General features: G+C 39.5%; 1 protein-coding gene across 6 annotated transcripts in view; it reads right to left on the bottom strand.

Moving 5' to 3' along the window:
• LOC117410913 (ribosomal protein S6 kinase delta-1-like) overlaps positions 1-16271 on the bottom strand; it is a 154601-nt gene that overhangs the window by 57187 nt on the left and 81143 nt on the right. For 4 of the 6 annotated variants that reach the window (XR_009328866.1, XR_009328867.1, XR_009328868.1 and 1 more), the window contains exon 15: positions 15601-15696. Coding sequence is in view for 3 of the 6 variants with exons in the window: in XM_059025314.1 (XP_058881297.1) it covers positions 15601-15696 (96 nt within the window). In the remaining 3 variants the exon portion in view is untranslated. Of the gene's footprint in view, positions 1-13275; positions 13728-15600; positions 15697-16271 lie in introns of those variants that run through there. The other 2 variants (XM_034017863.3, XM_059025315.1) reach the window with 1 other exon arrangement.

Genomic DNA, 16271 nt, shown 5'->3' with positions numbered 1-16271 from the left:
TAAAATAAATAGGCAACTTGAGCATTGCTGTGCAGCAAATTTATTGATCATATTAATGTACAAGTTGTATCATATAATAAGGGCGACACGGAAAATCACATAGACGTGTTGTGCATAAGACAATATGGTACTTAGAGTACCTTACAGTGCTGTGCGCTCGCACTTACTAATATAAAGACACTTTGGTTATCTAGCCAACATTACATATGTCTATGGCAGGCAACTGGAACTGAAAAGCAGCTTCTGAACTCTCGATATTTAAGTCGTCGCAATACGAATCACTAATGATTGCAAAAATCATGAAAGTTTAGGGAACCGTAGAAACATAAGAAAATGCAATTTGAAGCTACTTTGCCCTTTAACAAAATGTATAATACAAGAAAAAAATCTACCAGTATCTCAGAATAATGTCTTGTAGTTACTAATGCAAAACCTGGGACTTTGACTGACAAAAGTAGTTACTGGCAGACTGTTTAAAAGTTTGCTGTATGTCTCTAATGTAGCCCTGTCTTGTATGTATGCACTGAAGGCGTGCTCTTTGTATTTACATTCAAGTAGATGTCACTGAGAACGGAGATTCAGAGGGCAAGGGTGCAGATCCACACTGTGCATCTTCCTGTAAATAGCTGGATAATGCGTGTCAGGGGATTACCTCCTCACAATTCACCCTTTGGCTATTCTGACAGAAATAATGAGGTAAGTGTGACTTGCCTTCTTTTACCTCAAGTGAAATGACTTCAGCTAAGAAAGAAAACACTCCGCCAGGGCTACATTTGACAGTGGGGTCAATGAGTTCCTTGGAGGAAAACATTACGCTCAAATTGAATACGTATGTGTAAGTGAAGCAGACCCACCACCCCTACAGAACTCCTAAAAGGCGAACACTTTTTTTCTGTGTTGGTACTGTATCAGTAACAAGTAGACAGTATCTCTGATATCTATTGTGACATATACTGTGGTAGCCATAGCCAGCTACTTACCTATCACAAGACTGTCACAGTCCAATAATGCAAAAATGTCACAGCTTTGCACTCTTGTTTTTTCTGACCAGCATTGGATCAGCTGTACTTCATTAGTCATGCCACCAGATAGCAAAACAAAACAGAAAATGCAATAAACAAAACAACAGGGAGCGCTGTAGACTTAAAGACCGATTTAATTGGTTCCAGGGGTCCATCGGATATGTAAATATATTGTATCTCGGAGGGAGTTGTTATACTACATTTATTAACATTGAGGCGTTCTAAATTAACAATGCCTGGTACATCAGTGTGTCTAAAACACCAAAGTACGGTACTGTATGTATACTATACAAACGAAGTCGGTGAAAATTATTGTAAAACAAGCACTGCAATTTACAAATTAGCATTCCAAAAAGCACTTACCGTGCTTTTTCAGTCTAGTTAACCCGAGACAGAAACAACAACAAGGAAGCATGTACACAAACATAAACAGGCTTTGTAGGTCTGCAAACAAATCTTGTTTCAGCTTTTTAACGGTACAGTAATTAATCCCTTGTTTTCTTGTTTACCTTTATTTAACATAGATAAACTGGGCAGTTACGTGAAGTGACAGCATATAAAAAGTGAAACTGAATTCCCAAACACATCATCTTTTTTATCTGCAACTGAATCCATTCTGTCATGTTGAGCTGAATTTACCCATAGTAAAGTGTACATTGATCAGTTTCCATCAGTACCATTCAGTTGGTAACAACATGTGCAAATGACACATGCCACAGGTCCATCTGTTAATAGAGGGTATGGTATCTTACAGGATCAGATATGGTTCTACTGTATAGCCAAATTAAACCAATGAAAACCTACAATTAAGGTGGGACTGGTCTTCTCCTCTCTCCCTCCTTACTCTTTTCTGTCCCCTCCCATCTCTCCTCACTCTCTATTAACACCTTTGAATTTCATGCTGTCCAACTAACCTCTCCCTGTCAACGCCTGCTAATTATACTGTACCGTCCCCCTGGACCTCTCGCTCACTTTCTCGATGAACTCGACAATCTACTCTCCTCCCTCCCCTCTCTGTCTACCCCAACTGTCCTGTTAGGTGATTTCAAAATCCATCTCTCCAACCCCAGCCACTCTGCCGGATTCCTCCCTCTCCTTCACTCCTTCGACTTCTGTCTCTCTCCATCCCCTCCTACCCACAAAGCTGGCCGTCAACTGGACCTCACCTTCTCCAGTGCCTGCTGCCCCTCCACCCTCTCTGATCACTATTTCATCTCTTTTTCTCTGTCTCTCCCCTCTCTCCCTGCTCCTCCTACCCCCACTGTCACCTCTAGCCGTGACATCCGCTCTCTCTCCCAGTCTGTCCATGCCTCCACCGCTCTCTCTCACCTCCTCCCTTGACTCCTTCTCCCAACTCTCTGTAGACTCTGCTACCTTCTCCTCCCTCACCTCCTCCCTTGACTCTATCTGTCCCCTCACCTCCCGACCTGCTCGCCCCTCCCCTCCCCAACCCTGGCTCTCCTCTGTGCTCTGGTCAGCAAGAACCACACTGCGATCTGCTGAAAAGAAATGGAAGAGAACCAAACTCCCTGCTGCCTTAGACCTCTCCTCCTTCTCCTCTACTCTCTCCTCTGCTAAATGTTCTTATTTCCAATCTATAATCCAAGCCTCCACTAACAACCCATGTAAACTATTCTCTACCTTCTCCTCCCTCCTAAACCCTCCCCCCTCCTCCTCCCTCCTCTATCTCCTCTGATGACTTTGCCTCTTCTCTTCTAAAATCTCAGATATCCGCAAACTCTTTAAAACCTCTCCCTCCCCCCCCACCCCCTCCTGCTCCAACCCCTACACCCACTGCATCCCCTATTAACTCACCCTCCTTCTCCACCTTCTCTCTGCTTTCCTGTCCAACCACTCTCTGCTCGACCCTCTCCAATCTGGCTTCTGCTCTGCTCACTCCACTGAAACCGCCCTCCTGTCTGTCACTAACTCACTAAACTCTACCCGAGCTGCCTGTCTCTCCTCTGTCCTAATTCTCCTCAACCTCTCTGCTGCCTTTGACACTGTCGATCACTCTATTCTACTATCCTCTCTCGCTGACCTGGGAATCTCTGGCACTGCTCTGGCCTGGTTCTCCTCCCACCTCTCCAACCACACTTACCAGGTAACCTGGCATGAAGCAACCTCCACACCTCGCCCTCTCTCAACAGGAGTCCCCCAAGGGTCAGTCTTGGGTCCTCTCCTGTTCTCTCTCTACACCCGCTCCCTGGGCCCCCTCATCGCATCCTATGGTTTCTCATACCATTTCTATTCTGATGATGCTCAGATTTTCCTCTCCTTCCCCACATCTGACTCCACCATCTCCTCCCGTATCTCTACTTGTCTGTCTGCTATTTCCTCCTGGATGCACTCGCATCACCTCAAACTCAACCTCTCTAAATCTGACCTCCTTTTCTTTCCCTCCTCCTCCTCCCCCTCCTCTGATCTCTCTATCTCCATTCCTCTGGAATCTACCACACTCTCTCCCTCCTCCTCAGCGAAGAACCTCTTATTCCCAGCACATCTCCACTCTGGCACGCACCTGCCGATTCTTCCTGTAAGTCGCCCTGGATAAGGGCGTCTGTTAAGAAATAAATAATAATAATAATAATAATAAAAATAAAAAGTTATCAGCATTGTAGCTAAATTATCATTATAGTATCATTAAAGTGACAAATATATAACAGGATTTTAATTGATATTAACTTAATCTGACCAAACAATTTTGAATGTACCAAAACAGCTAAGGCAGAATAAATGTATCAGCATGTATTATTGTACCATATTACGTTTCCCATCTATGCTGTACTTTATAATGGATACATGTTTTTCAAAGCCTTGGCAGGCCAACTTCCTGAACCCTATAGTAAACATTTCTAACAACTGAATTACAAACAATGTGTCTGAAAGGGATAAATATGTATCTGTGATGCAGAAAGAGCAAGAAACAAGTTTATTGGTACTAAAATAATAATTTAAATCCTCTCCTGGTGTACCTGTTATTTATTATTTGTGTCTGTTTGTATGAAGGCTACAAACATACAATGTTTGACTAAAAGGCATGGCTTCCCAAGCAAAGCCAAATTCCAATTAGCTTAACTGAACAAGAAGCAGCACAGGGAAAAGTTTTAGTATCACTTCACCTTGAGTCCCGTCAATAAACCAGTTCCTCCCTCTCCTACTTTCATTTTCTTGAAAAACAAAGCAGTACCACAGTGTCCTGCCTGTGTTCCACTGGCATAAACAGAGCCATCGACTTTATTCAATCATTCATTAACCTGCCAAACGTCAGCCACCATTATAAATAACCAGCTCTGACAGTTCTAGGGTTTCAGAAGGACATGGTTTTAAAACCTTGCTTAGTAACTTTGACAAACTATTCATTAGGAATCCTTCAGTAACTTCAGCAGCACTGCCATTTATACCATAAATAAGGCTGTTAGCATCTGTTTTACTCCAAGCAAAGTCAAAAGGTGCAGGGCTTTGAGGAACTTTTTCTTTCCCGGAAGGATTTTTCCTGTTACTTTGCATACTGAGAAATGTCACCTTTTTCAAGCAAGCTGTTACAGTGCTTTCTCCATGCCAAAACACAGAGCCTCAAAGGAAATGAATTAATCCTGCATTTTTAGTGATGGCTCTTAAAAGGCGTTAGATGCCTGAGGCACCTGAAGCTCAAGCAGCACAAGAAGTAGAAGTGATATAATGGTGTTGGAACCAAGGACTACGCCTCAAAGTCAAACCTGGCTCATAGTCGCAAAAATCAACCTGCTGTTGAGATCTTGCTTGTGGCCAATGGCTTATAAGGCATAGACGAGGACAAACGTAGCATAAAATCAACAGAGATGTCTACAACTGCACTTGCTTTATTGTCCTCCCAGGTGGAAAACCAGTATATGTTACTTATGCAGTATGTAAAATGCATTTTGCATCATAGAAACTTATTTGAAAGTGTTTGATAGATGTATGTAAATATTGTTTTGTATGGAACATTTATTGTAATAGAGCGAACATTTTCATATGGCTGAGAGCCACAAGACACACACTGTAAAACAAGAAATGTTTTAAACATTTATTTTTTTAATTCTCTCAAACATTATAACGGAATCTTGCCCTTACTCTGTGCAGTACAGTAGTTGTTATCTCTTGATGGCAGCAAAATACACAAGAACAAGAGAGAACATTGCAGAGCCTTACAGGTTTTTTTTATTGTACTATTATTTCTGTTTATACTATATATATATATATATATATATATATATATATATATATATAATGCATTTTAAATAAAATATATTCAGTTATTATGAAGCAAAATATGATAAGTGCCCTGATTTCACCAAAAACACCACATAAAAGACACATTTTTGTAAGGATTCTTTTTGACAAGCTCTTCCCTTGAAGATCCGAATGCTCGGTTTTCATAAAAAATAAGCTTTTTTTGTATGACTGCTGCATGAATGAAATACTTTTGAGAGTTTTGTGGCTGACAAATGCACTGTATTTATTTTGAAAGGGATTGCAGTACCTGCTCATGACGAGACGTAAGATATGTAAATATAATGTAACGTTGCGTGGAAATAAAGGAGGCTCACTCTGGAATTTCAGGTTCTCGAATTCACGATTAAGCCAGGACCCTATACTGGGCAGGTTAAGCGTGCTGCTTTACCGTCCAGTGGTACAATTGCAGCTGAGCAGATTAGTGCTACTCATACTGTGACAAAATAATACAAATAAAATAAAAGCAAGTCCCAAAACACATTGTTGCAGCCGTGTGCTACAACCACTGAGTGCAGACTCTGGTCCTTTCTAGGCCCGCTTCTCTTTTGCTCTTTCCTGTGGTTTCTTCTGCTTTCTTTCTCTCGCCCTCCAGCTTATGTCCCTCTCTCCGCAGCTCAGCAGCAGCAGTCCGCTACTTATTTATGTGTCCAGGGCATGCTCCAGGTGCACCAGCCACCAATCCCAAGCAGACACGGCTTCCCACTCTCGATCCCCTGAAGTTGCAACATCTCATCCCTTGATTCTGCCAACACTGTTGCAACTGGTGACGCTGGCACGGCAAGCCGAGCCCGATTGGTGGCGATTCTCCCGTCTCTGATGTCCATGAACACCTGCTGCACTGAACTTACTGGTCATTACACAGCTCCCCCTTACCCAAGTTTCCCTGCATCCGCAAGTGGTGGTCTGTTGAGTCCTAGTGGTGGGGGACAATCCGGCAGGGCCAGGGCTGAAGGGTGGCACAGCAGGACTGCCAAGTAAGGGGGAGGAAGGTGTTGAGGGCTTGGTTGTACAGGGTCCCATCTCCGGTAGGGGGTGAGCCAATCACGGTGGGTGGTAGCTGAATCAGTTAGACCACCTCCCTGATTCGCTCCAAGATCTGGCAAGTCCTAGCCAGTGGCTGCCCAGCTTAGGGAAGCGGCCCTGCTTTCATCGGGGGCTGTAACCCCAGACAAGCTCCCCCCGTTGTGAAGTGCCTCCCTCATGCCCTGGTGTCATAGTTTCTCTTCTGCCGGCAGCCTGTAACTGGTTCCTGGCAAAACTGTGGGCCAACTCCAGGCGGTCCTGAAGCAGCCTTGCATACTCTGGTCTGGTTGGTTCAGTGGAGGGGTCTGGCGGCCAGCTGAACGCCATTTCAACAGGGGTGTGAAGTTCCCGGCCCAACATCAAAAGCGTGGGGATGCAGGAGGTGGAGTCCTGCACTGCAGAGCGGCAGGCCAGGAGGACGTAAACCACTCGACCAAACCATTGCTCTGAGGGTGAAGGGGGTTGTCCACATCTTGCAGATTCCCAGACGTCGGCACATCTCCGCAAACACTCTTGATTCAAAGTTCCACCCCTGGTTGCTGTGGAGCTCCTGGGAGACCCCGAATCGTCTGAAGAACCCATCCAGCAGTGCTTCAACCACCGTCTCCACCTGGTCGGGCAGCGCATTGGCTTCAGGTCACTTTGTAAAGTAGTCAAGGGCTACCAGGACGTATCAGTTCCCCTTGTCTGAACGGGGGAACAGGCCCAAGATGTCGACCATCTTGGGCCTGCTGACAGCTGAGGCATGGCTAGCTTATTTCTCCTCAGGTCTGATCCAGGAGAATATTCAGATGAAAATGTCTTGAGACTTGTTTCATAATGACGTTTGAAGTTGCTCGCCTTTTACTGACTACAGACTGTGTGTAAGTGATTTGTTGCAGATAAAACACAGGTTTTCCACTGTTTTCTGTAAAAGCAAACTCCTCCTCCCATTCTGGCTTAAAGCCCTACTTTCGTTATTACTCGTGGATGGTTTGCTCAATGCCATTGTCTCCACAAAAGGAACAAGCACTTAAATTAATTCAAAATGATGAAATTCACTTTCAACTGCACATCCGGCTTTCACTCGAGGTGATCGAAATACGCATGCGTCTGCACATGGTGTCGAAGGTCATCAAGTGACTAAATGTGCATGCAGTGAACATGAGAGAGAATGGGAGAGAAGAAAGAATAATAAACACAAATTAATACAGAAAACAAAAATAATAAAGTCGTTGTGTTTATTTTTACTTTCTCTCTTTATCATTTTTGTTTAATATTGTTTCTTCAGTTCATTCGAGCCGCTAAGTGTGCATCACCCAGTATTTCACCGGGAGCTGCATGCGTCTCGTAAACCGCATTTTGACCACCTCAATTATTATAGCAATTATTTATCTTGACATTATATCTGTTATTTGCTTTGTTATATTTTATTTCTATATATTTATTCCCTGACCTTTTGTCAATTTATGATATCTGTAAATATCCGAAGATGTCTCTGAAGAAGTTTAATATATCTATCTTCAATGTCATTTAAGATATCTCTAATTGAATTTTAGATATCTTAAAATGACTTACAGATTACCTTAAAGTACTTTGGAGAAATATAAGATAACCACAAATGATTTTCAGATATCCTGAAAGGGGGAGAGATCTGTAAGCGAGTTTTTAGATATTTTAAATTGAATTGAATTGCCGATATCTGGAATTCATTATAAGATATCTGTAGCTGATTTACGGCTGTCTCAATGCAGTTCACAGATGGTACTGGTCAATGGCTGGCCACAGAAGGTGAAATTACTTAATATAACGTCAATACAGAGAAATAAAAGGAGCATTTTAATTGTGTGTAGATGTGTAACTGACCTGACCTTATTCCACCTGCTCCCAAAGTAATTTCATTGCTCGCTGCTCAACTGTCCTTTGCGAACATATCCAACACCATGGCAAAGCATGGAGGGAACATAACAAATGATGTTCTTATCAAAAGATAGTTCAAAAGGATATTTGCACCACATTCTTGGGTATAATACACACATGCTGCATTAAACAAAACATTTACTTGTACAATCTTTTTGCTTTCTATAAAAGGGACTGAAAATTGAATAGCAGTGGATTGTTTTGAGGGGAGCTGTAACTCAATGAAGTTGACTGAACATTGAAAGCACCTGCATAGTAACTGCCTTTCTTTTTTAGCCCATTGTGCTTACATGCAGTGTATCCTGGATGTGCCGGCCACCTGTCTGCAAAAGGCAGTTTCCTTCAGTCTTGGCTGTGGGACTTTACAGTCAAGTTTTACGTTAATCTAATTATATGGCAAAAGGACAAACTCAAGAAAAGCCTTAGTCTATACTCATTAAGGCAATGACAGAAGCTGCAGACAATGCCTACAGTTCTTAGACAGAGTATGTTGCTAACTTAAGGCTAAGCTATTGTACTGTATATAGAGCATCTGAGAAACTAAATTATGTCTGTGAGCCATCTGATATTAAGGTCATACAACATGTGTGACAAAAGGCTACGTGAATCACAAGTTTTCCAAAGTGCTGGTGGCTCAGTGATAGCACTCCCCTCTGGGGTTCATGAGGTCACAGGTTTGATACCTGCCTCAGGTCACCTTCATTTTGTATACTTTCTGTCAGCATACTGCTATATCTTCCAGCACCCTGTCATGGTGTACAACAGCACTGTACTGACGGTACCCTTCTTCAATGGATATGCAAAACCAGGGTGTTGTCTTTGCTGCTAGGAACGTTGAGGCTAATTTGCCTGGACATGGCTGCAATTCAATTTAAAAGAATACCTCAGGGACATTTTTTATTGTTTTTATTTGACAAACAAAACACGTTGCATGTATCTTCAGAAATTCACCTTTTTTTTCTAAACAGAAACTAAGAAACATACAGTACATAAATCTGAATATAAATAAATTAAATATCAATGAACCTGAATATGCCTGTCATGTGAAGTGTAAAAATGGGGAAAAATATATTGTAACACAAGGCCATGCAAGGTTTGATCAAATTCAGCAACTGCCTTTTCCAGCAATCAATATATCTCAACAGGACGAGTTCACAGTAATTAGCTGAAGTATTTAGCAGAATAATGAGATTAAAAGTCAGACTCACATGGGATTCAATATTTACTTGTGATGGTATACACAACTTGGAAATCCTTACTATTAAACATCAAATGTTAGAACCTTCATTTCAAAAACAGGAGAAGGAGCCTAATTCACCACATTGGAGTGTGGAGAATCAACAGAAATCACATTACGCTACTTTAGTTGAGAGCCATTGTGTTATCTAATTCTCCAGGAGACACCTGTTATAATTATAAGGTGAAGAAAACTTGCTGATTTAATGAATAGAGAAGGAAATTATGTATAATATATGTAGAAAGTAAAACAAAAACTGGAGCATCAATTACCTATTCTACATGCAGAGCAGTTGTTTCTTGGTCTGGTCTTTGTACTGGTTTCCTGTATAACCTGCAAATACTGTTCTGACCACAATACTAAGGAGGAAGTGACATCATATTGCATTGGTTAAGGTGTATTGCATTTTTAATGGCAAACAGCAGTAAGTTTCTATTAATAATGCACACTGCATATTGCAGACAGACTTTCACCAAACTTTAGTTATTGAGAGCACTGATTGATCTTTCAGAAGGCACTTTAAAAAAGCTGTTCTATAAATTAAAATTTTAAAGGTGCGGTTGTCTGCCATGTTTTATTTTTTCTTCAGAATGGCACTTAAATGCCTTTTCATTATGCGATTCCAAGACAGCCTTTATTTTTGTCTTGACCGGCTCTGGCTTCACATTTACAGATCTGTATCAATTTTATTTTTCAAAAAGCACAAATAAAAATATACCTCAAATTTGATTTTAATATACTGTATCCGAATCATAACCTGTGAGCTGTATACTATATGTCATAAAGCAGCCAGGAAAACCCTAGACACTGCTTGAGTCATTTAGAAGCAAAGCAGTCCAGGTTGAATCTGAACAGCATTAGTGGAAAACAAACACCAAATGAATTACAGCTGTACTTCGAGTGAGCAGCTCCAACTGGGAAAAGGATAAAGTGATCAATCGATACATGAGAAAGAGGAAGAAGTCAAATCTAATCACAGTGGTGTACTACCAGGTATAGTACAATGAAAAGAAACCTCCAATGGCTCCCAATAGAGCCCTTGTTAAGACTCCCCACAGAAGAGCAATAAGCTTCCAAACAGAAAAACCAGGCAGTGGATATCTTGAGACAAGTATGATAGGGGTATTTTTAAGAAAGCAGTGAATCAAGCAGCAGCAGGGGTTTCTCAGATACTTAATTACATGCAGTATAACTAATTCCTTCTGTCAGAAGAAATTTTATATTTATTTGCAGATCTGTTGTATATATGTTTACAATAATTAGTGGCACAACGTACTGTATGCCCCCCTAGTAGACTCTTTCAAACAAGGGGGGGCCATTTTGAAGCAAGTGGAAAAGCAAGACAAGTCTTTAACAGGGGAATTTTGCCTACAATTGACAACCATAGAAGTTGTTTCACGTTTAATGTAACTACCACAGGGTATTTTTGCAGAAATGAACTAGACTGTTGCTGTTTTTCACGTAATTTTTCTTACTTTGAATCCATTTTTTGTTTTTTGTCAGTGCCATCTTTAAACAATGTTGTATTTTAATATTTATCACATCTCAATGCTAAACAACATACAGAGAACAGAGGTTGTTTAAAGATAGGCCTACATAGGATTCGATATATTTGTGAAAAAATAAGAATGTGGCAATAAAATGGTTCATTTCTGCAAATGGTAGTTCCGTTCAATTTTCTGAAAGGCAGCATTTTTGCTCCAACCATTATCAAGGTTCCTTAACATATACATCAAATTGCATTTTTACTCGGAGAGAGAGTCGGTAGTTCATATTTGCATATGAGTCATCAATGACTAAGCAAGAAGACTTTTAATTCTATTAAATATGATTCGATTATGGTTTTAGACACAGTGGTTTGTTTCTACAGGAGTGGATCTTTAATAAACCAGAATGTAATATTCTTCTAAAGGGCAGTGGTATTGAGATGAAACACTATTTAAGATCCTTAAAGTACATTGTAGCACACTTTGTATATATCTGGTCAATCTTAGGATGGATGACATTATTTTCACCATGATATGCACAAGTTAGTTGTCTTCCATAGACTAGTTTACCAGGACATTGGCTTGCACCCCAAGAAGAACTGCAGCTTGTCAATGCTGGGTAGTATTATCCAGGCCCCAGGGCAGCTCCAGCACGCTGTCTTGCCAGTTACAGTCAAGCAGTGATACTCCGAAGTGCTCTTGTCAGCAGCTGTGAGCGTCAGCATCACTGTCACTGTGATTTAATCCAGTCAGCCACTGGTCACGAGGCTCAGGCTTTAACACCAGACTGCCGCCACTCTCCATTCCCATTCAAAACTGACACACTCTTTTCATTCATAAATTTATTAAGATTTACTTTAACTTTCAAGACTGACTACTGCTCCATATAGTGTGTTTAGTACAATAATACACAAATAATAATAATAAAAAATACTGATACTTTTCTCTCCCCACTGTTACAGTACATACATATTTAGTGAATTACTATAAAGTTCAGCTATGTCACAATGTCAATTGCACAGTCACTCTTTTGTATACAATTATTACTGATATAAGTTATATACAGTCATGTACAAGGTGCACAACATTTTTACAAAAGGTCCTGTGACATGATCAGTGTCATTCAGTACAATGGATGTGCCAATTTTCCAATTTGTGACTTCTCCCCATAAATGTTTTGAAAGAATCTGGTTAATTGCATATCCACAAACACACAAAACGTGATTTTTTCTTTTTTTTTGTATATACCAAGGTAGCAATTTCCTATCTGCAATCAGACTGTGGCTACACCTCCCTCTATAGAGTGTAGGCTAGCTTTAGGGTACTTTACACTTTTAGTTGGTTGAATTGGCTGCCATTTGAGCAGATTATTGGAGGGATGTATTAAATAAATGACCATTCGTAATCACAACTGACTCCAGAGAGTAATATAGCTGAAAGGTCTTTTGGCTCTAGATTCTGAAACTGAGGCGATTTAATTAAACAGATAAAACACTTGTGGTTGTATTGATAAAATAAGAGTGGTATACATTGACAGGCTGTTAAGCATCATTTTAATTCAAATCACACCTTCAGAACTGCATATTTGATATAATGTAGTTCTGTTTACATTCCATTTAACTTCACCCCTTGGGCAAACCTCAGTCAGAATCAAAGCATCTTATGGAAGAAGCCACATATTGGTAGACCTTAGTTACCAAAACGACCACACATTTTAATTAGTGCTACACATCCCAGTGCCCCTATTGTGTTCATAAGTGAATATAAAGTTGATATATTCTCCCCCTTTGCACGTCTCCATAAATAAACAATCCAACATTTTACAATAAGACCCGTTATACTGTATATAGGTAGTGACAATTTTCCCATGTTTTTCATTACATTTGATTTTGTTTTAAATAAACAATCCTATGAAAATGATGTACTCACTATACAGCAAGTGCTCCCTGCAACTAAAGGAAGGGACTATTTTATGTGGGGAAAAAACGGCCCTGGGAGTCATTTTATTAAGTTAATAATAATAAGATTCTTAGCACCAGCGCCTCGCTGGTAACTGATGTGGCCTACTTTACTATTACTGTACAAAGAAGATGTCTGCCTTTTTCAAATGAACTCTACAGTCTGAAAACTTCAATACAGAATCATACAGAACAGATATGAAAGGGAAATTAATCTCATTAGAAAATGTACATGGCAGGTACTAGCCCTTTAAGTAATGGCGCATCTTTAATTGCCAGTGGCATGTGAACATCTGTGTTTACATTTTTAAATCTGTACAGTAAATCATGTAAACTCAATTTCAGAAAGTTAGAGTGCTCAGTTTATAGGCTGTTATATTAATTTCTTTAAAAAAAAAAAAAAAAGTAGTCTGGTATTAGGATGAAGATCTGATTTTGGCATGTCTGCATACAATAAATATTTTTTTTAAATCTATAATGTCTGTAGTAAGTGTGCAAGTTGTTTGCATCTGATGCAGTCTTTCTGCAGCAATTTAAAAGTATTTAAATAGTACAATTTGTTACTTCAGAACTCAAGCAAAACCCACAATCAATATCATTAATGATGCAATATTACAATTACACAGATAATAGCATATTTATTCATGTGTTCTCTTGTGTATCTATGGCAGGTTTTATTTCTGTGTGGCTTAGTTTGTCAACTGGGGCTAATGATACACTGTTATCCAAGCGATCTCCTCAGCTAGTTTGGCCAGTCCACCCTGCTGAAGAATGGGTGAGATTTAATCTCCTCCACCCCAGCTACTCCTGTTCCAAGTCTCTCAATGGGGTTAAACTGTAAAAGCTTTGGGAAAATGAAACACATAGTTCAGTGAGAAGTGAGCTTGCCATGTATAGTATGTGACTTCGGGGCACCACACAACAATAATCATGTATCATGAAACACAGTCTACACAAAACGTACATATACAAATTGTAAGTATGATGTATGGAAGTAAGGACAGAGACAAGTTCCTCCCTAAATCCCCAGATTCTGATTCCCTCATGACATACTGTATATTTTAATCACTTTGTATATCATTTTCTGTTTCATTCATCACATCCAGATGACTTGTAAAATTCTAAATTTAAAAGTCTCCATGTTGCCTCTATAGATTTATTTTTCATGTATTTTCTCAAGTGCTATACAGCTGTAGAAATGGGGCATTTCCTACATAGTAAGGGGCAGGTTATTGGCTGCACTCTTATTAGTGTTTCTGCTGTACTGTACTTAAAGAAAAGTACAACAGAAATGGTAGAGTGAGAGTCTTTGGATAGCTTGAATAGTAATGTTCTTGGCCAGCTCATTAGCTAGATCCTAAAAGGATCTTGATCAATCTAAGTTTAACAGCTGGGACCTGTACTTGGGCACTTATTAAATACCTTCATTCTGATATTTGATGTATTCAGCTATCAATATCACATGTTATAGCAAGCTTATTGATCGAGTTGTGAATAAATAACACACATCCATCAACAATGAAGTGTCCATGAATATCTTCAGTACTGTATATCACAAATTCATATTTACATACTTTGTAACCTATTTATTTTAGTTATTTGAATGTTTTACAGGCATAATGTATTAAATATTATGTCGCTTTTTTTCAGTTTGTCTCTATATGTGTCTGTGTGTGTCGTGTGACTGTGTGTGTGTGAGCAGGTTAAAGTGATGGCCCTTTATTTTGATGAGATGCCCTCACCCACACCACCACCACCAGGAAATGTATTCATTGCTTATAATTGAATGAGTCGTTTTTATTAGAATACAGCCTTCATTAGTTTAATGTCTGATCCCTGGGGAATCTTTTCTTAATTAGTAAGGGGCCTTTCATAAGCATTCATAATCCAAATTGTTTTAAAGTGTACAAACTTTGTACAGTTCTTTTGTGCACTATTATGCTTGATGTTTCTAAATCTTTCCTTGGATTTTTGAATCTTGGATTTTATTTTTGCTGCACAGACAATTTTATCTAACTGCTGTACCCGTAATTTTGGACGTCCACATCTTTCAAGCGTTTCAGTTGAATTTGTTCTGTGGTATTTCATATTTCTTTGATATTGTTCTGTAGCCATTTCCTTTGTTGTAGTTTGCTACGAGTGCATTTCTCAAACGGGAATCCAACTCCTTTGTTTTGACCATCATCTGCTGTGTTGCCACAACGTTCTTCTTCAACAGATGTTAGGAATAATGATTCTGACTATTGACTTTATAATGCAGCTTAGTTACTGTGAAAATGACTTTTAATGTAAAGGTGCCAATACTTTTGTCATGAACAAATATTTCAAATTGCTTAAGTGTTTTTGTTTTTGTATAAAAAGTATGTTTGTTAAACTACCAGAAATTATGTATTTTGGCTAATTTGTGGCTAATGTTCACTAAATGCTTGTATTTAACATGTTTTCTTGAATTATCTTATATTAAGTGTAGGGTGGCAATACTCTTGTCTGCAACCGTAGCTTTGGAACACATACATATAGAACGAAGTTCACCATCATCTTTACATTCACAGCCTTTACAATTAGATGATAGCTAATGATCATTTTGTATTGTGGTGTAAATTATGTTTCTTATCTGGTCTGGTATTTTGAATAATCACTAAAAAATAAAATGATTGAGTGAAATGAGCAATGGGATCTTATCTTTAAATAATGCTTCTGTATGCCTTCTTGCTTACCTGCTGTACCAAAGATTTGGCCTCGTCCGAAACATAGTCTGGCATGTTTAGAGATGTGTGCCTATTGATTCCTGAAGGATGGCACTGATACAGTGACTAGAGAAGAAAACAAAGACAGGAAAATATTTCTTAGCTACCTGAAAACACAAAACTTACAATCAACTACCAGCACAAACTAGCCTCCGATTTATAAAACGGGGGCTCCTAAACCTATTGGTACCAAAACACTGTTACAGAAGTTTAAAACGTATTACTTTTTTGGGATGGTAAACATTAGATTAAAGTTACAGTTAATAGTGGTTATAGCCAATGTCATTAAGATAAGCTTATCCTATATATCCTGTGTATATACAGTATATATATATTGTATATATACAGCGTTCCCAGCCAGGAACCGGCTAAACTCCTGTCTACTTTGCCAGATGAGCCACCCAAAACAGTTATTTCAAAAAGAAAAAAATGTGGTTTACAATGCTCATATGTTCCAGTGAATAGTATTCAAAATGTTTATTCCTTCTCTAAGGGCATTTCGTTTCTGAGCTTATGTTTCCATGGACACTGTGAATCGCGATGGACCAATCAGTTTCGAGCTTACAAGCGATGTTGGTGATGAAGGCCGAACTGTACAATTATACAGCGTGCGTACCTAAATTCAACAGTACTGTTGAGCA

Source organism: Acipenser ruthenus, chromosome 6 (genome assembly GCF_902713425.1).
Source record: "Acipenser ruthenus chromosome 6, fAciRut3.2 maternal haplotype, whole genome shotgun sequence".
Lineage (NCBI taxonomy): Eukaryota > Metazoa > Chordata > Actinopteri > Acipenseriformes > Acipenseridae > Acipenser > Acipenser ruthenus.
Note: the sequence above shows the minus strand (reverse complement) of the source record. Positions and strands in the feature narration are given on the sequence as shown.